The sequence below is a fragment of the Bactrocera dorsalis genome, chromosome 3, assembly GCF_023373825.1.
Source record: "Bactrocera dorsalis isolate Fly_Bdor chromosome 3, ASM2337382v1, whole genome shotgun sequence".
NCBI classification, from domain to species: domain Eukaryota; kingdom Metazoa; phylum Arthropoda; class Insecta; order Diptera; family Tephritidae; genus Bactrocera; species Bactrocera dorsalis.
Window position 1 is genome coordinate 51,587,651 of NC_064305.1, and position 26,406 is coordinate 51,614,056.

Consider the following 26,406-nt stretch of genomic DNA (forward strand, 5'->3'; position numbering starts at 1 on the left):
TATTTTTTAATAATTTATCTTCTAGTTAAACTAAAAAAATTCCAAAAAAAAGTGTAAAATTTTAGAAATTTTTTTAAAAATTAAAAAAGTGGTTTTTGACCAAAAACATTTTACTTTATGTTGTTTAAAAATATGTTCAAACTTGACTTTTGTTAGTTTTTTTAGTTTAACTAGAAGATAAGTTAATACAAAAGATAATAAACTTTGCCCCAATTCCATACGACGCTTAGTTTATTTTTCTATTCTATTAAGAATTAAGAAAAATCGTAAAAATTAGTAACAGAGAAATCGTCAAAGTTTTCGCTTTCTGCCCAATGGTTCATATTTCTGCTAGACGCTCGGTCACTATTTTCCTTCTAGCTTCGAAAATATTTCAAATTCTCATCTAAAACTTTGAGGACATATTCTTAGATTATTTAGCAAAAAAAAATCGATTTTTTGAAGCATTTAAATCAGGCTCCCCCCTTAATGTACTATATAGAAGTCTAACCGGAATAGATAAGTAAAAAAATGATGCACCAGTCACCCATCATAGACTTGTTTTTTCATAGCCCAAAATAAAAAACAACCACACCTTACTCTTACCATTTGTATTATTCAAAAAATATTGCATGTTTTAAGGGGGTATTCTACTCTAGAAATCAAATTTTGGGCAGTTTTTTGAATTTTATTAAAAAAAAAAACCAAAAATATTTTTACTATCCATTTTTTATTGATATCTTAAGAATACAGAAAAAAATTTTACAAAAATATATTAAAAATTAAAATAATGGACGGGGGAGAGACAGGTGAAAAAAATGACGCATCTTGTTGACATTGATCCTGACTCTCCTGGTTTTCTGAAAAAAAAATCAAAAGAAATTCTTAATCAGTAAGGATGCTGTTATAGTCCCCACCTCAGGGAACACGAAATCTAATTTTTTACGTTTTTTTTAAATTCCTGATTTTTTTTTAAATATTAAAAACAAAGGATTAAGGATTATATAAAGATAAAGGATTATATAAAAAAGGTTCACACAAAATTTAAAGTAAATCGGTTGTATAGAACTTGAGATAATGCCAGTACCGCGTGAAAAAAAGATTCTACCTACCTACCGGGCTAGGTACTGCGTCACTAAAGTAACTGTAGCTCTTAAAATAATTTTAATTTTTAAAAATCCTTTGGAGGATATGTTCTTAAGGGTCTAAACTTTAAATATATGAAATTTTTTCGATTTTTTCAAAATTCTAAAGGAGAATACCCCTTTAATAATTTGTACAAGTTTCTGTGGTAAAAATTTGCACCGTTGAGTGTGTGTCTGTCTTCTAACTGATTTTTGGAATTTATTTAATACAGTAACAAAGTAAATGATTCATAAAATCGACTAAATTTTTTGCGAGAGCGTGTGCCGATTGAAATTTTTTTATAAATAAATGTAATATAATATATTATATATTACAGGTATAATTTTTGACACTAGTCATCAGTTTTTGAAATTATACCCATTTAAAATACGTAATTGTTATGTTTTACCTGAGAAATGAAATGTGTTACACTGATATCTTTGATAAGATTACGACTTATATGGATTTCTAATGCTGTATAAATAATAAGAAATAAAAATAAAATAAAGTTTTATACTTATACTACTTAAATATTGAGTTAAACTCAACTTCTACAGTGACCGCTTCACTCAAGTCAGGCAAGTTCTTACCTTGCACGCGGAATTTCTTTTCCAACTACGATTAGGGCAAAACCATTACTTTTTTACACTTTACAAAGTATGTACATGAAATTGAAATAAATTTGGTGATTTATCGAGGCTATGAAGTTATTCTGAGCAATTTTTCGTCTTATGCAAGTAGCACTGTGTTGCTAAGTATAAACCTATACATTTGCATGGCCAAACTTTCGTATTTGTACAATATTAGCTTTAAAATGTCTGACCAACCAATTTTTGTTTGGTATTCGTCACTCTTGGCAAAGAAATTAAACGCTCATCGTTGAGAAGCGTTGTACACTCTCGGCACATTTTGCCGACTTAACGTGCAACTTGTGAGTTCATATACATAAGTACTCGTGTAATGTTTTAATTCATGTGTCTTCTTTTTATTCTTGAAGTCAAACTGGTTTTCTCGCATTTTTCATTGCTTGAACGGCTGCCTTAGCATGTTGAGGAATCACAATCCTTACATGTAAAGTATTCGGACGATTAACAGTATGCGCATACTTACACTACTTTTCATATTTACAATTGGTTTTTGAGTACTAATTAGTATATGATTTAAAAATAAATATTTTAATCTTACCACTGATTTTATTTCGTATTCCCTATTTCATAACCACTTATACATATATTTTAAAATTGCCCTTATACATACTACTTATGTATATTTGATAAAAACTTTTGTGTTGACGTTGAATTCGCACATGCACCAAAAAATTTTGTTAAATAACATTTTCATTTTTTGTACCACTTTAATGAAATCGAATATTACTTTATCTCATGAAATCGACATTTGAGACTTGCTGAGAATTAGTGAATTTGTGTTCTAGTGTGTTTGATAGCTTTGTAGCAAGCAACGAAATATGAAAGCAATCTGACTTTCTTGCCAAAATTTATAACTATACATTTGAGAAGTAATTACGGTTTCTGTTTGCAGTTTTTACTATAAAGTCTGCTCTTAGTAGGCCTTATTTTTTACAAAAACTACTTTTGTCTTAAGTTTTTAGGATTAAACTCCGACGCTGAGTGACTAATCAAGGTGTTTTATAATTATGTAACTTTACAAATATGCATATGCTTAGGTTTCTTGGAATATATCCAGCGTCAATTTATTGCACAATAGGAGAGTCTTAAAATACATTTCAATTCAAGCCTTCGCATTCTTATTTAATTATATACACTTATTCGTGCGTGTAGCCTTGGTCAATTATGGTACCTAAATACCTATACGAAAATGATAATACTTACTATGTTTACCAACGTTACACATATTACCTTTTATTTGGAGTAGTTGCGTTCGAATTTTATAATTTTAGCACTTTATGTAGAATCTTAAGAATCCATTGCAGACATAACGAAGATGATCCGAATCGTAAGTTTCTTCGGCTTCTAGTTGGCAGTAAACAAAGGTGACATTAGTCATGCTTTATACGAGTACTAACAAGCTTATAGCTTTGTTGTTACATTGCATACATAACATACCATACGTATGCAAACCAACATCCATTCTCAAAACAGCAATGACAATACCTTTGTATTTATTTACATATGTACATGTGTTCGTGAGTATGACAAGGTGTGGAGATTGTGAATGAGTTATAACGCAGGTATATCGATGCATTCATCGGCAGATTGCTTTCTGAGTCATTCTGATTTAAGCAGAAAATTTATGGAGAAAAAAATCTAAACTTCAACCTTGATCAGTATCACAATAAAAATTGATTGCCAAAGACGCTGGCTTATGTTTGAAACTAAGACGTGATGTCTTGCCTAAGTCAAAGTACAAATTCTTAACAAACGCTATTCTAACTGATTAGCAAATATAAATTATACCAGTATCTTGTATATAGACGCGATAAGATAATTTTAGCGAAGCTTTCAGCGATCATTTTAGGGATCGTCGCAGTGTGAAATTTACGAGAAATCGATTTTTGCATTATCGGATAGTATACACTATAATAAACATTCTCTCAAATTTTGAAAACGAAATTCAAATTATTACGGTCGCTACAGGGTTTCTTGTAGAAAGGGCACAGAGTGGGGCACATAGCGACACCAATTTTTAAACGCGATTTTCTCAGAATTCTGTTTTTCAAAACGGTTTCCACTCTCAAAGAATGAGTTTTGAAGATATCTAGTTCCAACTTGGATTTTTTAAATCTTCCTATTTTTTCTTACGAAAAACTGTCGAAAAAAGGGCCAAATACGATACTTTTTGTTGAAAAGACTGCCATTTCGTCAAATTTCAAAAAAAACAAAAAAAAAATTGCGGTCGCAGTCGTGGACCCGACAGTACCTTTTTTTTAGTATAATTTCAACAAGTTATTTACCTATAAGTATTATACACCCAATAAATAAACATAAAAAAATCACTTTGTATTTGTCATGAATTATTTATGAAGAAAAAACCGGACCGATTAGTCAATTTCAAATTTAAAAAATCGCAAAAATCAGTGATTTTTCGGAGGGTCACACTGAGACGATCCCTTAATGATATTTCGGTGCAATTGCAGCTTTGTGTCGAGTGTGCAATTCATTTTCTAGCACATCCGAATGAATAGTCGTAAAACAAGTAATGTGTGAAGTTTCAGCGCGATGGCTTACGGTGATATTGGAAGACCATCTACCTTGCACTTTTTCTTAAAAGTGAAGGGAGTGGGTATTGCTGATACCGCTAGAGATATGATAGATAACAGTCGTGATCTCTACTACAGTGGTAATGTATTTATTACACCTACTCTAATAGAAAATGTTAACTTTCATTAATTCTGATGTAAAAAAAGTGATTTCTTCCATTTCAGCGAAAAAATTTAATTGATTCTCTTTTTTAACATGATGTAACAACTGTCATGTTTATCGATAGATTTTTTGCGCCACAATTAAAAACGATTTTTTTTCATAACCGTTTAACACCGCGCGGCTAAATTTACCGCACATTTACTCGATACATAGAAATATAAAATATAAAACAGGTGGGCTATCATAGAAAAAAATTTTTTTGATAAAATTTGATTTTATAACTCACTATATTTATATTTATATTCACCCCAATCGATGACGATGGAGCAGACGTTCCATTACCCGGCCATGAAGAAGTTCGAATAGCAATTGCCCGCCTGAAGAACAACAAGGCGGCAGGGGCCGACGGATTGCCGGCCGAGCTATTCAAACACGGCGGCGAAGAGCTGATAAGGAGTATGCATCAGCTTCTTTGTAAAATATGGTCGGACGAAAGCATGCCCAACGATTGGAATCTAAGTGTGCTCTGCCCAATCCATAAAAAAGGAGACCCCACAATCTGCGCCAACTACCGTGGGATTAGCCTCCTCAACATTGCATATAAGGTTCTATCGAGCGTATTGTGTGAAAGATTAAAGCCCACCGTCAACAAACTGATTGGGCCTTATCAGTGTGGCTTCAGACCTGGTAAATCAACAACCGACCAGATATTCACCATGCGCCAAATCTTGGAAAAGACCCGTGAAAGGAGAATCGACACTCACCACCTATTCGTCGATTTCAAAGCTGCTTTCGACAGCACGAAAAGGAGCTGCCTTTATGCCGCGATGTCTGAATTTGGTATCCCCGCAAAACTAATACGGCTGTGTAAACTGACGCTGACCAACACGAAAAGCTCCGTCAGGATCGGGAAGGACCTCTCCGAGCCGTTCGATACCAAACGAGGTTTCAGACAAGGCGACTCCCTATCGTGCGACTTCTTCAATCTGCTGCTGGAGAAAATTATTCGAGCTGCAGAACTGAATCGAGCAGGTACAATCTTTTATAAGAGTGTACAACTGCTGGCGTATGCCGATGATATTGATATCATCGGTCTTAACACCCGCGCCGTTAGTTCTGCTTTCTCCAGACTGAACAAGGAAGCAACGCAAATGGGTCTGGCAGTGAACGAGGGCAAGACGAAATATCTCCTGTCATCAAACAAACAGTCGACGCACTCGCGACTTGGCCCCCACGTCACTGTTGACAGTCATAACTTTGAAGTTGTAGATAATTTCGTCTATTTAGGAACCAGCGTAAACACCACCAACAATGTCAGCCTTGAAATCAAACGCAGGATTACTCTTGCCAACAGGTGCTACTTCGGACTGAGTAGGCAATTGAAAAGTAAAGTCCTCTCTCGACGAACAAAAACCAAACTCTATAAGACGCTCATAATTCCCGTCCTGCTATATGGTGCAGAGGCTTGGACGATGACAACAACCGATGAGTCGACGTTGCGAGTTTTCGAGAGAAAAGTTCTGCGAAAGATTTATGGTCCTTTGCGCGTTGGCCACGGCGAATATCGCATTCGATGGAACGATGAGCTGTACGAGATATACGACGACATTGACATAGTTCAGCGAATTAAAAGACAGCGGCTACGCTGGCTAGGTCATGTTGTCCGGATGGATGAAAACACTCCAGCTCTGAAAGTATTCGACGCAGTACCCGCCGCGGGAAGCAGAGGAAGAGGAAGACCTCCACTCCGTTGGAAGGACCAAGTGGAGAAGGACCTGGCCTCGCTTGGAATATCCAATTGGCGCCACGTAGCGAAGAGAAGAAACGACTGGCGCGCTGTTGTTGACTCGGCTATAATCGCGTAAGCGGTGTCTACGCCAGTAAAGAAGAAGAAGATATTTATATTCGATGGCGATATAACGATTAGTTATGAGTTAAAAAATTGCAATACCATTAAGCCATAGCTTCTGCGATTACCACTCATTGTTGCTAAATTTCTTTCCAGCGAGCATTCTCTTCAGGTCTGAGAGCAAGGAATAGTCCCTGGGGCCAGATTTGGAGAATATCCACCGTAGAAGCAATCCACCGCAGAAGCATTTCGAAGCCCAATTCATGAAGTTTTGACACCGACATCGTGTGATGTTGATGAAACAGAACTTTCGTCTCCTTCAAGTAAAGTCGTTTTTTCATGATTGTGCCCTTCAATTGCTCCCATAACATACTGTAATAGTCGCTGTTAATGGTATTTCCCTTTAGAAGATAGTCGATGAATATTTGCAGTCGGTTCATCATATGCAGTTCATACGACTGACTGTCAATTGGACTCCGGTGTGAAATAGTGGAGCTACGTTTTATCCATTCACATATCGACAGAAAAATTCGGATTTATTTCGATTAAAGAGTTTCAAACACTCCTCGGAATCAGCAATTCGTCGTTGTTTATGTTGGAGTGGTGCTTGCGCGGCACCCACCGCTTACCCAAATATTCATTCACTATATATCCAATATGTTCCTTTTATATCTTTCGCAGCTCTCTTGAAAAACTTAACTTTACGGGCATTCGAAATTGTATTGGCCTCATTCAAACTTACCAAATCTCTTTTCAACGGTTGATTTCCTTAGCGCAGAGTCCAAATAATGTTAATCAAACGAAACCAACAATATTTTCCCCCATTCCTCTGATCTACTTTTTGTAAACCAACACCCAAAATACTATATTTCATAAACTAATACTCGTAGTTCGACAGCTGTTAAATTTAGGTAGGGGCTAACTAAAAGTCGTATGGATTTAATATTGGTATTGATCTTCATATGCATCAGTCTACGAACCTTTTAACCCACCTTTTACATGTAAGGTCAGCCAAAATTAATGCAAATACAGGGTGTCCCAAAATCAACGCAATAATTAAATTTACCGCCATTTATGTAGTCAAGTGTTGACAACCTTAGTTGACTTAGTAAACATGGAATTGGTAAAAATAGCATGAATATGAAATTTGTATATTTTAATGGAATAATATTAGTAAACAGCAAAAAGAAGCAAGCTTCCTTTTCTTCCATAGCACAGAAAGAGAACTCTATGGATTAAGAGTTATGATCCTGAGCGTGTTCGTGGCCTAAGGCCGCAGGGCCGAACGTACAAAGGCACCTTTCATAAAATAAAGTTTTTTTTTAATTACTCAAATGAAAACCGAAATGTCCCTATCGATTAGTATCGATTAGGATTTTTTTTTGGGATCTAGGAACCATATAAACCATTTATTTTATAAAAATATCGTCTGTCTGTATTTCGAATTGTCAGCATTTTGATTCGTCGGTATTTTGATTTTTCGGTGTTTTAATTTGTCGGCGTTTTGATGTGCCGGCGTTTTGATGTGTCGGCATTTTGAATTTCGATATTTTAAGTGTATCCCCTTACGTTAATTTAGAAACACCCTGTACATATGTACATAAGTTGGTATTTAATAAAGGCGTTTCGTGCTATTTTTGCCTGTAAGAGATAACTTAATCCAGCGATAAAACCACTTCACGAGCACATGTACAAAGTTTTCGTGTACATCCGAGTAAGTGTTTTATTAATATCGCGTGTTACTTTGACGTTGGCGTACCATTTAGAAGGAAACTTTATTGCTTCTATAAATACCGTGCAAAATGATTATAGTATGTATTAAGGAGCTACGGTTCAAGTAAGTCTCACTCACTTTTTTGACATAATGTGACAACCATTTTCGGGTAGGCCCAAATTTATTCTAGTTGGAAAACTCGCAGTCTATTGCATTAAAATACTCTTGTGACAATCTCACTCCCTAATGGATTTTCCCAATAACACTTATGCAAGTATGCACACATATGTATGTAGATTCGTATATACATACATATGTACATATGTATATTTAAGGCATTTAGCAGTGAATCATGAACCCCCCAATAAAGAAACGACTGTCTGTCGTCAATTTTTAATTTATGTGATTTTTTTATTTGTGCTCTTCCAATTTCAGTATTTTGAGAGTGCACAATTCTGAGGGGCGTTAAATGTTTTACGTCATAAAAGCGGTATTGATCTTGGATTGTGTTGAGAGGTTTGGTGTATTCGTTTGCAAAAATTACGATTTTCTTCATACTCCTGTGTATATCACAATAGATTAAATACAAAACCTCATTTTGGTCAGTTTGTACGGCAGCTATCGGTAACGGTAGTTCTGACAAATGGGAAGTTTCTTGGGGAGAAAGGACTTGTGCAAAATACTAGATCGTTATCTTAAAAATGGAGGAACTTGTTCGTATATAAATACTTACGGACATAGCTAAATCGACTTAGCTCGTCATGCTGATCATTTAAATTTTATAGGCATTTTACAAACTTTGTGTAAAACTTAATATACCCTCTTTAGGGTATAATAAATGAAATGAAAGTGAAACCAAGTGATCACAACAAAATTCTGTTACAATATAAGCATAAAACAAAAAAGGTTTGAGAAAATTTTGTAAAATTTTTTTTATTAAACAAAAAAATTTTAGTATCGAAAATATTTACCGCGGATATTTTTTTAATGTACATATATTTTTATTATAATTTTATACACACCTCCTTGAACCTCACGAACAAGTTGTAAAATGTCTTTTGACTATTATGAACTCCAAGCTGAACTGATTTATTATTATTTTCTTTTACAAAGGGAAGTTCTCCGAGATGCAGTATTCGAAGCTTATCAGTCTCATACCAATGAGAATAACTTTTTTGTAATATTCAATCGAATAAATCATACCTAGTATGAACTAATTTTTTTATGCGGGATTGTTACACACACACATATTACTATGAGCAAAAAATAGTTCAACTTTGTTCATACTAATTTTAAAATTGTCTTATTTATTCTTCAAAATGGATATCGTCCACCTCGAAGTAGTCTCCCTTGGCACCAATATAGTACTTGTGCCAACGTTTTTTCCAATCTTCGGAACAGTTGTTAAAGTCAATTTCCAGAATAGTCTTCAATTCGCGTAGCGATTCACGTTTAATGTCTTCAATTGACTCAAAACTGTCAACATAATCTTGGTTTTCGACCTTCTTTGACGTGTTTTTTTCGGCTTCGGTTCATCTTTGCCACGATATTCGGCCGTATGTATCCGAGTCGTAAGCGTAAATCTAAGATTTAGCGCCAGTAATAATACTTTTCATGAAATCATGGTTTCCTAGGCGTTACCGCGACGCTATTTTTCGAAAAAATTTAGTGATTTTTGGAACCTATCGTGCTTTTACTTTTCTTAGGTCCAAATGATTTTTCAAAATGGTTTCAAATTATTATTCCGATATTTCGATGATGCCAGTAAGATTTCTGACGGTTAATCGTCGATTCTGAAGCACCAATTTCTTTATTTTTTGACGTGTTGATTATCAGTTGATGTGGATGGCCAACCTTGTTCGTAGTCAACGCATTCTCGACCCTCTTTGAATAAATTGTACCAATGAACAAGTACGTAAGGGCTAAGTTCGGGTGTCACCGAACATTTTATACTCTCGCATGATAAAGTGATAATCGAGATTTCATTATCCGTCATTTACATATTTTTTTTATTTTGCTGTAAAATTAATTAGATTAGTAGTTCCTGAGATATGGTTTTTGGTCCATAAGTGGGCGACGCCACGCCCATTTTCAATTAAAAAAAGCCTGGGTGCAGCTTCCTTCTGCCATTTCTTCCGTAAAATTTAGTGCTTCTGACGTTTTTTGTTAGTCGGTTAACGCACTTATAGTGATTTTCAACATAACCATGCCTGAAGGAAACGACTCTATAGAGTTTGCTTGACATAGCTATAGTAGTTTCCGAGATATGTACAAAAAACTTAGTAGGGGACGAGGCCACGCCCACTTTTCCAAAAAAATTACGTCCAAATATGCCCCTCCCTAATGCGATCCTTTGTGCCAAATTTCACTTTAATATCTTTATTTATGGCTTAGTTATGACACTTTATAGGTTTTCGGTTTCCGACATTGTGTGGGCGTGGCAGTGGGCCGATTTTACCCATCTTCGAACTTAACCTTCTTATGGAGCCAAGAAATACGTGTACCAGGTTTTATCATGATATCTCAATTTTTACTCAAGTTACAGCTCGCACGGACGGACGGACAGACAGACATCCGGATTTCAACTCTACTCGTCACCCTGATCACTTTGGTATATATAACCCTATATCTGACGCTTTTAGTTTTAGGACTTACAAACAACCGTTATGTGAACAAAACTATAATAGTCTCCTTAGCAACTTTGTTGCGAGAGTATAAAAACAGCCTACGTACTATGTTTCACATGCAATGTTTGTCTATGCAGTGCTGTACATATTATGTACGCATAACTGAACCTTTGCGCAACAAATTCTTACAAAATTAAAAAAATATTTCCACGATTATCATCCTTGCAAGTTGCGAGGGTTTAAAATGTTCGGTTACACATAAACTTACTTTCTTACTTGTGTTGATATATGTATGTATGTATGTACATATGTACATAGATAACTTTTGTTTTGTCTCCAAATATTTGATATAATATTAAGTTAACGTTTTCGGTAGTAGTTCTTTTGTACTACCGACGTTGGACAAACAATTATTGGACAGCAGCAAATATTTTCTATCTTAAAAGTACCGCTTTTGTTAATTTTTTTTTATTACCACATCGAGCTTTAGATCTGCCAACAATATATTGGTTGATATAAGTATACAATCTTCCTGTCCTTGTAACCAGATCAAAATAAATGTACCTACTATACATACATATGTACTTAGCAAATAAAATGCAAGATTATGTCACATATACAAAGAATTTTCACGTGTATGAATGGGGTCCACATTCACCGAAGTAGATTAACTACATATAAATAAATTATTGTTTTGGGAACAGAAAAGCAATAACCGAAAGTACAGGCATTTCAAAGTACAGTCCAATATAAACTAATATGGTCGTGTAAATGCTTTCATATGTATATTATGATATGAAATAATCTTCAGGCAAATATGTATGTATACAAACACCATTTTAATAGTATGTTATTTTCATAGAATTACTTACATAAGTACGTACATGCATATATCAATCCCAGATTATATTGCAACTGTTCCCACTTTTTTACGTCTGTCGCGAGGTGATCATGGTATACGCGGAATTGGCGGAGGTAAGCACCTTTGATGGTGCCAAGTTCGTTGCAATGAACGCGCAACTGACTTAAAAACAAAAACAAGATAAATAAGTGCTCACCCCAGTTTTTAACTAGCTCGATTATCGAATATAAGAGAAACGAACTCCCGCGCTTTGAAGAGCAATCTAGTACCCGACCCAGCCGCATAATTTACAATAGAAGTCGGGAAAAGACAAACACGTTGGTAAATAAACAATTTTTGTGTTGTGCAAACGTATTTATGTATGTATGTGCAGGCATATGAATGTTTACAAATGAGTACAACCCATTGCAATCATTTAAGTGGAATGCGTGACACGAGGGTTCATATCTTCTAAATAGCTGGCGCAACGTCGTACAACAAAGTTTATTAAATATTTACAGAGATTTGCGCTAAGCGTCCTTTATACATACATATGTATGTATGTATTTACTTGCAAAATATCAACAATGTCTATTATTTGTACATAGTATGTATGTATGTATGGTAACGCATAGTAACCGTGCCTCTTCACTTTAAAATTACAGGAAATACACATATTTAATCACTTGAATCAAGTAAATTATATATTAACTATTTTCTACCCTCTTACTACTGGCACAAATCTGCAACATACTATATGTATAATTTCGACCCGTCATTGGGTGATTGGTCAAAATGGCGTACATAAGTACATAGTATATTTTATGAGTAAACTCAGTATTACTTATTTATACTTACATACATACATATATGTACATACACATGTACATATATACATGTGCACATAAGTACATATGGGATGAGCATATCTAATACATAATTATATCGTCACCTCAAATGCAATATAAAGTATGATCAAAAAATTGTAGGCCTACATACATATATCCAGTAAACTGACATAGAATAGGTTCGATTCAGAATAGAACCAATATTTCTCTGGGAACACACTTGTGACATACCAAAATATTTTTCTGCAAGGTGCAAGACGATTGCTTGTGTGCAAGCATTCACAGGTCATCTCGTCCAATTTTGCCATTTTTCATCATCATCAGCACTCGCCTTTTTGTTTATTTGTTAGAATTCTCGCTGCAAATGGCTAAAACAGCCCCAGTAAACATGACGCGAGAGAAACCTGTGAATTCCTAGAAATATCCTCATTTGTTCGCAATGCCAATTAAAAGAAGAATGCCTGCGAACCGCAAAGGAATTCGAAACAAACAAACAAAATCTCATAGTGAACGCTACAACACACCATTTAATTGTACTGGTAAACCTTAACTGAAAATGCATGTACTACTGTGGTCAAATAATAGAAAGACTTTTTAATTTAAATTTCGCGCAAAAACCAATTCGTCGTAATTTTTTCTAGGTTTGTATGACTGTGTTGATAAGTTGAGAATGCCTTCGGCGGTAATTGTTTGTCGTAAGAAACTGTTTTTATACTCTCGCAACAAAGTTGCTAATAGTTATAGTTTTGTTCACATAACGGTTGTTTGTAAGCCCTAAAACTAAAAGAGTCAGATATAAGGTTATGTAAACCAAAGTGATCAGGGTGACGAGTAGAGTTGAAATCCGGATGTCTGTCTGTCCGTCCGTCCGTCTGTCCGTCAGTGCAAGCTGTAACTTGAGTAAAAATTTAGATATCATGATGAAACTTGGTACACGTATTTCTTGGCTCCATAAGAAGGTTAAGTTCGAAGATGGGCGGCCCACTGCCACGCCCACACAATGTCGGAAAACGAAAACCTATAAAGTGTCATAACTAAGCCATAAATAAAGATATTACATAGCTATGTCAAGCAAACTCTATAGAGTCGTTTCCTTCAGGCATGATTATGTTGAAAATCACTAAAAGTGCGTTAACCGACTAACAAAAAACGCCAGAAACACAAAATTTTACGGAAGAAATGGCAGAGGGAAGCTGCACCCAGGCTTTTTTTTAATTGAAAATGGGCGTGGCGTCGCCCACTTATGGACCAAAAACCATATCTCAGGAACTACTCGACCGATTTCAATGAAATTCGGTATATAATATTTTCTTAGCCAAAAGCCTATGATGCTAGCGCTGCGTACTTTAGTTTATATAATAATTTGTTTATTATGTAAGCTTTAATAAAATAAAAATATTTTCTTAACACCCTGATGAGATGTACGAAATATGGGTGAAATCGGTTCACAACCACGCCTTCTTCCAATATAACGCTATTTTGAATTCCATCTGATGCCTTCTTTGTAATAATATATATGTACATTAGGAACCAATGATGATAGCAAAATAAAACTTTACACAAATACGCTGTTGGAGCTGAGGTATCCCTTGTGGAAAAATTGTCGTGATCGGACTATAACTTTTCAAGGTCCCTTTTATCGAACACGAAGAACTCAGTGCCTAACCTAACCTAACCTAATTTTTACCGAAAATATCGGTAAATCTCTCAGAACTTAATTCTAATTAATTTTACAAAATAAAAAAATATGTAAATGACGGATAATGAAATCTCGATTATCACTTTATCATGCGAGAGTATAAAATGTTCGGTGACACCCGAACTTAGCCCTTCCTTACTTGTTATATATCAATTTTGCAATCTGGAAACTCACAATTTTTCGAAAAGTTCTCGTATGCATACTCAGAACGTTTTGACATACAATCGCTATTTGTGTTGTTTACAGTAACTTAACATACTACGTAGGTCAGCAACAGTGCTTTGATAAACTTAATTCAACTTTTTACTATAAAGCTCCAAACAAATGGTTCTCTGTTTTCTTTTGAAAAACTAGACATGTCGCAACCACACCACTCGAAAAACGCAGAGCAGTCTGAGTGCTACACAACCATTTTTTGCCAGTTGTCTTTCAAGAAATCAGGAAAACTATCAGCCGAAGATTCACCAACACAATGCTATCTTTCACACATCGACTGAAAGGATGGAATTTTTGAGCACTTAAAACATAAATGTGATGAGACATCTAGCGTAGAGTCCTTACCTGGCACCGAATGTGCTCCTTTTATTCTCGTTCGTAGAAAATAATGCGTTCAAGAGGTATGTTTTCGAGATACCTTAAGCAGAGTGGCAAAAATGCGTCGACAATTGGTTCAAACGTACGCAAAAAATTATAGATCTTAATGGAGAATATTTTGAAAACGAATATACTTGTTCTTTAATCCCGAAATATAAAAGGCAACCTACGTCCTCGAGTTATACTCGTACCTTACACAGCGCATAGAAATTAGGTGTTTTTCTAATGTATAGTATATGAGAGCCTGCAAATTGAAGGGCAGGGGTTTTCGCCCTAAATATAGGGGTTAAAATAATCTAATGGGATTTTTTAGAGGTGTTATATTTTTAGGGATATTTTCAGAGGTTATCCTCACCTGAATATTAATTTAAGATATATATGTATATTTATTTTAAATTTCTGAACGCTTGGTGCCAAAGTTTTATCCCGATAACTTCATTGGTGTTTCATATACATATATGTATGAGTATACTGCCTTTTTACAAATTAAGATATAATAAGGAAGGTTGGCGTGGATATAATTCTATTTCCCTCATATTTACAACTGGTCGGATATACCTTCAGATATTAGACTATTAGTCCTTTCGAATCATTTGGTTGGTTTTCACATTATTCTAAGAAGATGCTGGATGGATTTATCCTCAGCAAATTTGATTAATACAGTTTTTCACTTATGAGATAAGTATGTACATACCCATAACCTTGTAGGGAATTTCAAACCTGCTGCAGTTCTCTGTAACAACTTACACTTTTGTATTTTAAAATGGTTTTAACGAAATATATGAGCTAGTTAGTCTAAAAGATCACCTTTTGTTTAGGTTATATACATACATAAATATTTAAAAAATGACGTTGCATGACAGTTTCTTTCTGAGAGCTGAGTGCGTCGTGCCTAAATACTCAACTTGTTAAGACTCATACGGAAAAGTACCATCGAAAGTAAATACGTACATACATACATATATATAAAAATGATCATCGTGACGAACTGGATCGATTTAGAAATGTCCGTTTGCCCGTCCGTCTGTATAAGGAGCTACTCAGTTGAGGTGACATTTTGATGAAATTTTTCATGTGTTATTGTTGAAAGCAATGGCGCAATCTAGGAAGAAATTGTATAGATCGAATTGTTTTAGCATACGAAGTGTGTTCAAAAAGTATAGCGAATTTTGTGTTTTTTCAAAAATTATTTACTTATTCATGAATATCTATTTTGTCTCCTTCAAAGTAATCCCCATGAGATATTATACACTTGTGCCAACGGTTTTTCCAATCTTCGAAGTACTTCAAAAATCATTTTTTTTATCTTCTTCGGCTCCTCCTTCGATGCCGTCTTTATCTCGTCAAGAGAAGCGTAAGGTCGTCCTTTCATGGGCCTGTTCAGTTTAGGGAACAAGAAAAAGTCACAGGGGGGCAGATTTGGGGAATACGGTGGCTACGGCATCATTAGTGTGTTGTTTTTGGCCAAAAAGTCGCGCACAAGCAACGATGTGTGAGCAGGGGCGTTATCGTGGTGCAATTTTTTTGATAGGTAAAAATCGAAGACGATCCAAAACACGTGCAAGCAAAGCAGCTGTCAACAATTAAATGAACATTCAAAATGGCCGAGCTTGTCGGCATTAGTGAGTGACATGGTACCAACATAACGCCACAAAAAATTCGAAATTCGAATATATGTACGTAACCCGCGAAAATTTTTGGAAGGAATATTTTGTATTTATAAAGCGTATTACAGCCTCGGTACAACCAAAGTTATAATTTTTTTATATACCGTTTTAAGTGCTGAGTAATTTTCTCTATATATATGTATGTATATAAATATGTATATATAGCTCTATATAGCATAATTTTAATTTCAGTGCGGAGGCAGAATAAAAATATTAATGATGTTTCCAACATTTCAAACAAAGGATGTGTTTGGTCCCACTTTGATGTCAATCCCGATACTTTCTAGCTCTGAGGCATTGTTGTCTTACATATACATACTACATACCTATAAATGCCTGTAAATACCCAGTGGCTTTGTATTTCACCTGAAAACAACAGATACACACAGGTATAAAGATTTTACCGTGTCACGGATGGGATGCAATAAAAAATTTAAACCGAAATATAGATCACTTTTTGTACATAGCTTACTTTTATTGTCCATGTGCATACAAATGTAAAAATATACATGTACATACATACGTACATAAGTATGTACATACAGATGCGTGCAACTAATTAACAACGACGGCAAAACATACTGCGCGTGGTAAAACACAATGGTTTCAGGAAACCATGGTGCTTCTACATATTAGACTGGCTTTCATGCATCCCAGACTTAAACTTAATCGAAAATCTTTAGACACATTTGAAAAAAAGTATTCGTTCCCATAATGTTTGAAATTTCCAGGAATTATACTAAAAGGTCAAACAATAATGGAATAATACTGCAAAGGACATCTTGCCAAAGTTTAGTAGAGTCAATGCCTCTTAGATATCAAGCCGTGATTGACTGTAATGGGTTTGTAAATATTAACTTTTTTTTTCCAAAAAAAGGAAAGCGTTGTTAATTAGTTGCACGACCTATTTCTGACTTTGAAGTCATAAAATGCCTTTATTTTAAAAAACAAACAAATGCCTTTATTTTTTATAACAAAAAAAAAAATTAGCTAATTTACAATAACTAAATATGCACAATTTATCTTTAAAACACACAGTTGAAATTTTTTTTTCGAAAATGAAAATATCAACCGATTTGGATTTTTCCTACTAGCGTTGTTAATTAGTTGCACGCATCTGTACATATCTATTTTAATACAATAGCTTGACACTGCAAGATAAGTAGCTCGACTTAATACTTTTACTTCTTACTCATTACCTACTATGTATGAAGAATGGATGACTATAATCCCTTATGATCTATGGTACCAGTTTCTACTTTTTTGTTGTAATTTTTTGATATTTCTGCTTTCTTGTGGTAGCTTCTATGGATAAATTGTGCTCTTCTAATTCTCCATACAACCTAATATGTGAATATATGTACATACACTCAGAGATACATACATATGTATATACTCGTATATATCTCTGCTCATATGAGGCACTACTTCGCATAGACTTCTATGAACGCTGCCGATTAGGTACGCATTTGGTTGTCGCGACTTTTGTCATTATGGACATTACCTTTGTGACGACATTGGCGAATTTTCGATCCCTTCTGATCGCCTTAATTTTTGGCTATCATTTATTACACTGAAAATGAGTTTTAACAACTCATGAACACTTATTTTATATTTACGTTTTCTTGAATGAAATCTAACCCGTTGGGAGGAATCTTCTTCTTTACTGGCGTAGACACCGCTTACGCGATTATAGCCGAGTCAACAACAGCGCGCCAGTCGTTTCTTCTCTTCGCTACGTGGCGCCAATTGGATATTCCAAGCGAAGCCAGGTCCTTCTCCACTTGGTCCTTCCAACGGAGTGGAGGTCTTCCTCTTCCTCTGCTTCCCCCGGCGGGTACAGCGTCGAGTACTTTCAGAGCTGGAGTATTTTCGTCCATTCGGACAACATGACCTAGCCAGCGTAGCCGCTGTCTTTTAATTCGCTGAACTATGTCAATGTCGCCGTATATCTCGTACAGCTCATCGTTCCATCGAATGCGATATTCGCCGTGGCCAACGCGCAAAGGACCATAAATCTTTCGCAGAACTTTTCTCTCGAAAACTCGCAACGTCGACTCATCTGTTGTTGACATCGTCCAGGCCTCTGCACCATATAGCAGGACGGGAATTATGAGTGACTTATAGAGTTTGGTTTTTGTCTGTCGAGAGAGGACTTTGCTTCTCAATTGCCTACTTAGTCCGAAGTAGCACCTGTTGGCAAGAGTTATCCTGCGTTGGATTTCTAGGCTGACATTGTTGGTGGTGTTTACGCTGGTTCCAAGATAGACGAAATTATCTACAACTTCAAAGTTATGACTGTCAACAGTGACGTGAGTGCCAAGTCGCGAGTGCGACGACTGTTTGTTTGATGACAGGAGATATTTCGTCTTGCCCTCGTTCACTGCCAGACCCATTTGCGTTGCTTCCTTGTTCAGTCTGGAGAAAGCAGAACTAACGGCGCGGGTGTTGAGACCGATGATATCAATATCATCGGCATACGCCAGCAGCTGTACACTCTTATAAAAGATTGTACCTGCTCGATTAAGTTCTGCAGCTCGAACTATTTTCTCCAGAAGCAGATTGAAGAAATCGCACGATAGGGAGTCGCCTTGTCTGAAACCTCGTTTGGTATCGAACGGCTCGGAGAGGTCCTTCCCGATCCTGACGGAGCTTTTGGTCCCGCTCAATGTCAGTTTACACAGCCGTATTAGTTTTGCGGGGATACCAAATTCAGACATTGCGGCATAAAGGCAGCTCCTTTTCGTACTGTCGAAAGCAGCTTTAAAATCGACGAATAGGTGGTGAGTGTCGATTCTCCTTTCACGGGTCTTTTCCAAGATTTGGCGCATGGTGAATATCTGGTCGGTTGTTGATTTACCAGGTCTGAAGCCACACTGATAAGGTCCAATCAGTTTGTTGACGGTGGACTTTAATCTTTCACACAATACGCTCGATAGAACCTTATACGCGATATTAAGGAGGCTAATCCCACGGTAGTTGGCGCAGATTGTGGGGTCTCCTTTTTTATGGATTGGGCATAGCACACTTAAATTCCAATCGTTGGGCATGCTTTCGTCCGACCATATTTTACAAAGAAGCTGATGCATGCTCCTTATCAGTTCTTCGCCGCCGTGTTTGAATAGCTCGGCTGGCAATCCATCCGCCCCCGCCGCTTTGTTGTTCTTCAGGCGGGTAATTGCTATTCGAACTTCTTCTTGGTCGGGCAATGGAACGTCTTTTCCATCGTCATCGATTGGGGAATCGGGTTCGTCTTCTCCTGGCGTTGTGTGTTCACTGCCATTCAGCAGGCTGGAGAAGTGTTCCCTCCATAATTTAAGTATGCTCTGGGCATCGGTGACTAGATCACCTTGGGGGGTTCTACATGAGTATGCTCCGGTCTTGAAACCTTCTGTAAGCCGCCGCATCTTTTGGTAGAATTTTCGAGCATTACCCCTGTCGGCCAGCTTATCAAGCTCTTCGTACTCACGCATTTCGGCCTCTTTCTTTTTCTGTCTACAAATGCGTCTCGCTTCCCTCTTCAACTCTCGGTGTCTATCCCATCCCGCACGTGTTGTGGTCGATCGTAACGTTGCGAGGTAGGCAGCCTGTTTTCTCTCCGCTGCGACACGGCACTCCTCGTCGTACCAGCTGTTCTTTTGCACCTTCAGAAAACCAATTGTTTCGGTTGCAGCTGTACGTAAAGAGTTTGAAATGCCGTCCCACAGTTCCCTTATACCGAGTTGTTGACGAGTGCTCTCAGAGAGCAGGAGTGCAAGCCGAGTGGAAAATCGCTCGGCTGTCTGTTGTGATTGCAGCTTCTCGACGTCGAACCTTCCTTGTGTTTGTTGGCGTGCGTTTTTTGCTGCACAGAGGCGGGTGCGAATCTTAGCTGCAACAAGATAGTGGTCCGAGTCGATGTTAGGACCTCGGAGCGCACGCACATCTAAAACACTGGAGACGTGTCTTCCGTCTATCACAACATGATCGATCTGGTTGGTAGTTTTTCGATCCGGAGACAGCCAGGTAGCTTGATGAATCTTCTTATGCTGGAATCTAGTACTACAGATAACCATATTTCGGGCCCCGGCGAAGTCGATCAGCCTCAACCCATTTGGGGATGTTTCCTCGTGGAGGCTGAATTTACCGACCGTAGTGCCAAAGATACCTTCTTTGCCCACCCTGGCGTTGAAGTCGCCAAGCACGATTTTGACATCGTGGCGGGGGCAGCTCTCATAAGCGTTGGGAGGAATACCAATTCAAAATAGAGAGATCAAAACCGGTCAGATTTAAACAAATTATACAACGATTTATTCTTTTTCTATTCTCTATTTGAATTTATTTCACAGCAGGAAATATGTATATGCACTACATGAACTATAATTTCTATGCTCTTTTGAAAATTAATTAATTTTTTGTATTTATTGAGAAAATGTGATACAAATACATCATAGAGTGTTTCATTAAAGACTTTTTTATTTCTTGGCGGACATATACATTTTTTACGTTGAAAAATAATCCTTGAAAATTTGAGTACTTAAATTTGACTTTAAGTACTTTCTTTTTGATTTTTCATGTTTTTCAAAAACATATTTGAAAAAAACTGAGTGAACATCTGTTTTTAATAAAACTTACAAAGGAAAATTTATGGGAACTTAAATTTATGACAGAAAAGGTTTTAACATCAGTCTTAAAAGAGTTTTGTTACAGAGCTATAAGCAATTTAATAAATAACAGTAAAAACATATATACGTTTTGAAATCTATATATCTAAAGATCAATTAAATGACCTTGTATCAATTTTTTATTTAATAATAAAGAAAAAAGTTTGTAATAGATACGAGGCATGTTATCCGACCTGAACACTTTCTTCGGATATTGTATAACCCTTGCCAAATTTCGTGAAGATATCTCGTCAAATTCAAGAGTTTTCCATGCAAGCATTTGATTCCGTTCATTCAGTTTGTATGCCAACACATATGTACATACTTATATGCTACAGTTTTTGTTCCGACAGAAAACATTCCTAAAGTAAATTCGCAGAATGGTGCCGAGTTGATAGTATTTGTTTAGTTATAGTTCAGCTGACTGTCATCGAATAGTTATCCGATCTGAACCATTTCTTTGGAGATTGTAATATAACCTTTTTCAATAACTCACGTCGACCTTTTTGAAGATAAAAATAAAACAGTTTTCCATACAATCACTATATTCCGATTATTTAGATTGTATAGCATACATACATATATGTAGCTATAGAGATCCGATCTGAATAGTATCTTCGGAAACAAATCCGTGCGAAATTCTTCAACTTATCTCATACGTTTTCTGTGGCCAGAAGTCGACTTCATGTCTTAGACTTAATATCCTCTGTGTAGCCAAAAAAACATCCGTCCCCAGGGTTGTCCGCTGGGTTTGAGTCCCGCCACGTAAAAAAATCCCCCAATGAAATCTGGAAAACATCTTCGAATGAGAGAGATAAGATGAGGATGGTCCCCTTTTGATTCCGAACGCTAGTCAAACCATAGAAAAGATAAAACGGAAATTTTGTATGGCACAGTACATAAATAGTCTTTATCGAGGGTTTACATTTTTTAAATTAACCTAAACAAAAACTTTTCGAAAATATATGGTATGTAAAATCTGAGAACGGAAAGAGATTTGTGTAAGTATGGTCTCTGGTAAAAATTTCTTCAAAATTGAATACGTGTGTTTGCTGTTGTGCCGGTGCACCAAGAGGAAATATCTGCAATTCGTGCACCGTGCAAGGGTTTTGCAAGAGCAAAAGAATACCCCTAATTTGTTGTTTAAATCATAATCTTTGTAATATGGACCAACTTGTTTTTTTTATTTCAGTGGGCTTTCCGATCTTATGCTTTTATTTGTGGGGCACTGCATATCAGCGTGGATTCTTTTGTGACGACGAATCGCTGAAACATCCTTTCAAACCCTCAACAATTCGGAATTGGATGCTATATTTTATAGGACTGGTCCTTCCAATTGGATTGGTAAGTGATGGGAATCCCAAAGTTAAGCTCGGTAAAACTAAGAATGTTATTTTTACATCTACGTAAGGGTGTTTATCTATGTACGAGATAGAGGAAATATTTAGAATTTGAGTAATTCATCGCAACCGACGTCGATTCGAGTTGAATTGAGTTTATATGAAGCTACAAATATTGGCAGCCATTTGTTCTCAATTGAAGGCGAAATACTTACATTTGTTGCGCAACTTTGTATATGCTCAATAGACAAATAAAATGCCGACACTATTTTTGAGGGCAATTAAAGATGAGGAAAATGCTGAGAAGCAGATGTTCTAACACATTTGTTCGTACGTTCCGTTAAGTATGGCACATTGTTGAGGCGATCAAATCCAGTGTTTTCAATTTAATTCGCCTTCACAATTAGTTGACACATATTACCAAGTGTCACCAGCTGTCGATTTGTTACAATTCAAAATTCGTATAAGCAGAATCATAGAAAAGCATCTCGCCCATTTTTCACATTTTCAAAAGTACTTGTTATGCGCATCCATAAGTGCACGTATGCACTTACATTTTATTAAGTACATAAGTATGTATGTATATACAGACCATAATAATTTACAAACAACACAAGTTTTGTATTGAAAGTCGTGAGAAACACATGCTGCCATACACAAAACTAGACATCATTTAAATTTTAAAACAATTACGGATGAGCTAAGTTCAGGTGTAAGCGAAAATGTTATATTCAAGTGATTTTTGATACAAGCGCACATTATTACCAGTAAAATAAGTTCTCTGAATTTCAATAACACATCTCACAAATTGATTGCCGTATTCGGTATATGGGAATTGAAAAGTTTTTGTGCGACTTCAAAATTTCTTTGGCGTGAGATGGCAAGGCCTAAAGGTACTATTCTAGTTTTATTTCGAAAGTAAAAGAATCATACGGTACTTAAAGTTGTGATACATGGGAAGAAGGCGTGGTTGTTATCGGATAGTGTTATTTAAAAAATTTGGTCGAAATTAGTCGTGTAGGCTCTGGGACATAGGATTTCATCTAAACGTAGACGGTTTACGTCCAATTTGAATGGTTTCTGAATCGTGTAAGATCTGAAATTTAATGCTTCTCACGCATTTCTTTATTGAGATATTTATTTCAATATAATTATTGAGAAGTATTTTTTATAGTTTTCGCAACAACCGTTACATGGTGTTTTTGGCAACCCAGAGGATTTTTGGTCTAAGACTGGAAGTCGTGAGCTGCTTGAGATAATATGTAAAAGAATCGCTTCTAGCCACTTCCAAGTGAATGGCACATGAGAACTTTCCTCATTTGCGTCGAGGAAATGTTGCTGAAAACTTCAAAGCCAAACAGGTGACAATATTTTCATAAATATTTTTTATCTGGCAGACAATTCGCAGTTAAAGGAGAAGTTCATTCATTACATCGGGTCTAATTAACAGCAAAATATTTATGTAAAATAGATTGCTTTCACTTTAAGGTGTCCACCTTTTTTTTTGCCTGACCTCGCTTCATGTCACTATAGCGAAACAAGCTTAGAGTGGTTGAAACGAAATGGAGTGATTTTAGTACCTACAGAACCGAATCCACCTGACTGTTCAGAATTAAGGTCGATTGAGAGATTAAATTTAGTAAAAAGGGAGACGAAGGCAACAAAAAAGTGACCCAAATAAGACTTTAAAAGAGCTAGAAGAGGATCAAACACTACCATAAAAGCACTGATGGACGGGGTTCCAGAAAAATTAAAACTTCTAATTAATAAAACATAATTCTTAGTTTCTTCTACAATTTTTTCAAATCTAAAATAAAATATTATAGTTTATAAAAATCTGACTTTTGGTTTAAAAGATTTTATTATTTTTGTACAATTTTATTCGACACAGTCCTTCCTACTAGAAACGAAAAGGTTATGAGATACTTAGTGTTGAAGAAAACTCAATTTTGAACAACAACTTCCAAATGTGCTGATGAAATCCGACACCGAATTATCATTAAATATTATGAACGATGAATCAGCGATTAATTTCAATTTCGAATAATATAATTCTATAAGATTATTTTTGGGTTCAGGAGACTACTTTTTGACCGTTTTTTGTTTTAATGGTCAGACTATAGAAATATTTGGATAGGACTAGGAGGCGAATGCCTTGTAGAATAAGATTTGCCCCTCTCTAATATTATTTATATTCTTAATCTTCATTATCATTTTTAGAAACTCGTTTTTTACGAATTTTCTTACGACTTTTTCAGATTCTTATAGTTGAAATTGTGAAGGCGAATAATGCCAAGCCTTCAACGGACGATATTATTACACAACGTCAGTATGTCTTCATGGACTATGAAATTCCTGTTTGGATGGTGCAATGCTACAAAAGTATTGGAGTTTTCGGATTCGGAGCAGCTGTTTGTCAGCTAATGACTGACATTGCTAAATACTCTATAGGGCGACTGAGACCACATTTTTTTGCTGTAAGTAGAAGCTCCATTTTTGTCGTGCGTCTGTGCATGTGTGTAGTATTATAATAAAAATGGGAAATATTGAGCAATTTTAGAGGCAATTAATGCAATCAAATCATACGAGAGTGGTAATATATAGGCCAAAAGCCATATACAGATGTACATATTGTACGAATAAATGTGTGTTTCCATTTGTACCCATAAAACATGTGCAAATACTTACATACGAATAATGGCTTGGTTTTATGTATAGAGACGAACTCATTTCATTTTATGTTTCCAATGTTGAAAGGGGACTTCAAATCTGCATTTCTGTACATAACAAGTATTCTAAAAAAAATAATAATTTGTAACACATGTGGCGACAACAGCGCAGCAGCGACAATGTCGTAATTGAATGGTAGAAGCGCAATGAATTACGCTTTGAAGCCATTAAAGGGATAATTTTTCCATAAATACATATGTAAGTATGTATGTAGCTATCTACAATATTGCGTTATCAATAGTGATATTAAAATTTCAGAATTTCATAAACGCAACCATCTGAGGGTTTATGGCAGTGTCAGTTAAGAAAAGCTAATATCTATATCTTAAACACCCATACACGAGTACATAAGTACATACATACATATGTATGTAATTATGTTTTGATTGTATGTAGATTTTTAGTACATACGGATCGTTATTTATTATAATTCAAAATTACATGAAAAAATATATACTTATATATCAAAAGTTTTAGAATTTCTTACTTTAGAAGCTTGTAATAGAAGAGAATGGACAGATATTCCAGGGCGCTTGTAAAACTGATAATGGGTGGGGCGACCAATAGTGTTATGTCAAATAACTACAATGTTATTATATAGCTCTATTACCAATTAGATTATTAAAGAAAATTTCAGATGAACTTATATAATTAAATGCAGCAATTTCGAGAGTGGTACCTTATAGCCCTGACAGACGACAGCGCTAATATGCATTAGCGGGCTTAATTTACATTTATTTGCGCATTTGACCCATGTTAATGCAAGTTTGTAATGCACAAAAATTCCGTGCATTTGGTTGATTTTACTGAATTTGAGTAGGCAACACTGCTCAAAAATGGCCGATTTTTGCTATTTATTCACAGATGTCGCACTTTTGCTATCCATTTTTCCAATATTCTTATCTTTTTTGCACACTTTTTCCGCATTACAATCAATTATTGCTATTAATTTCACTCTATTATCTTTTAACGTAGATAATAATAAACGAATTTTTTCGTTCAATTTATATTGATTTTCCAAAATTACCAAAATTTCTTTTAATAATTTATCTTATTCATTTTTGTTTCACTTTTTTTTTTTTTAATAAAGAAACAAATTTCACTATCAGCAGTCTAAATGCACAAGCCGTCTGTCACCATAAAATTTCAATTCGCATTAGCGTTGCTTAAGGCGCATAAATTTTGCTCGTCTGTCAGGGCTATTAGAAATGAGGCTTCGCAGAACTTTTTTGAAACAATCCATATCACTCTCATACGTTCCGACGTCATGGGTGATGAAATGGAATACTTTTATACTATATAAAAGTTTCGAATTATTAAATAACAATATACAGTGACGGAAAAAAAGTCTGTATACACCCTTAGTCTTCGTGGTTCTGAAAGTTCAAAAACGATATAAGTACATACAT

At 35.7% G+C, this 26,406-nt stretch overlaps 1 protein-coding gene across 2 annotated transcripts in view; it reads left to right on the plus strand.

Moving 5' to 3' along the window:
- The window catches only part of LOC105231008 (putative phosphatidate phosphatase), a 36,646-nt gene that overhangs the window by 4,457 nt on the left and 5,783 nt on the right, over window positions 1-26,406 (plus strand). For both annotated transcript variants that reach the window (XM_011212091.4, XM_011212083.4), the window contains exons 3-4: window positions 22,120-22,271; window positions 24,526-24,744. In XM_011212091.4, the coding sequence (XP_011210393.2) occupies window positions 22,120-22,271; window positions 24,526-24,744 (371 nt within the window). The remainder of the gene's footprint in view (window positions 1-22,119; window positions 22,272-24,525; window positions 24,745-26,406) is intronic.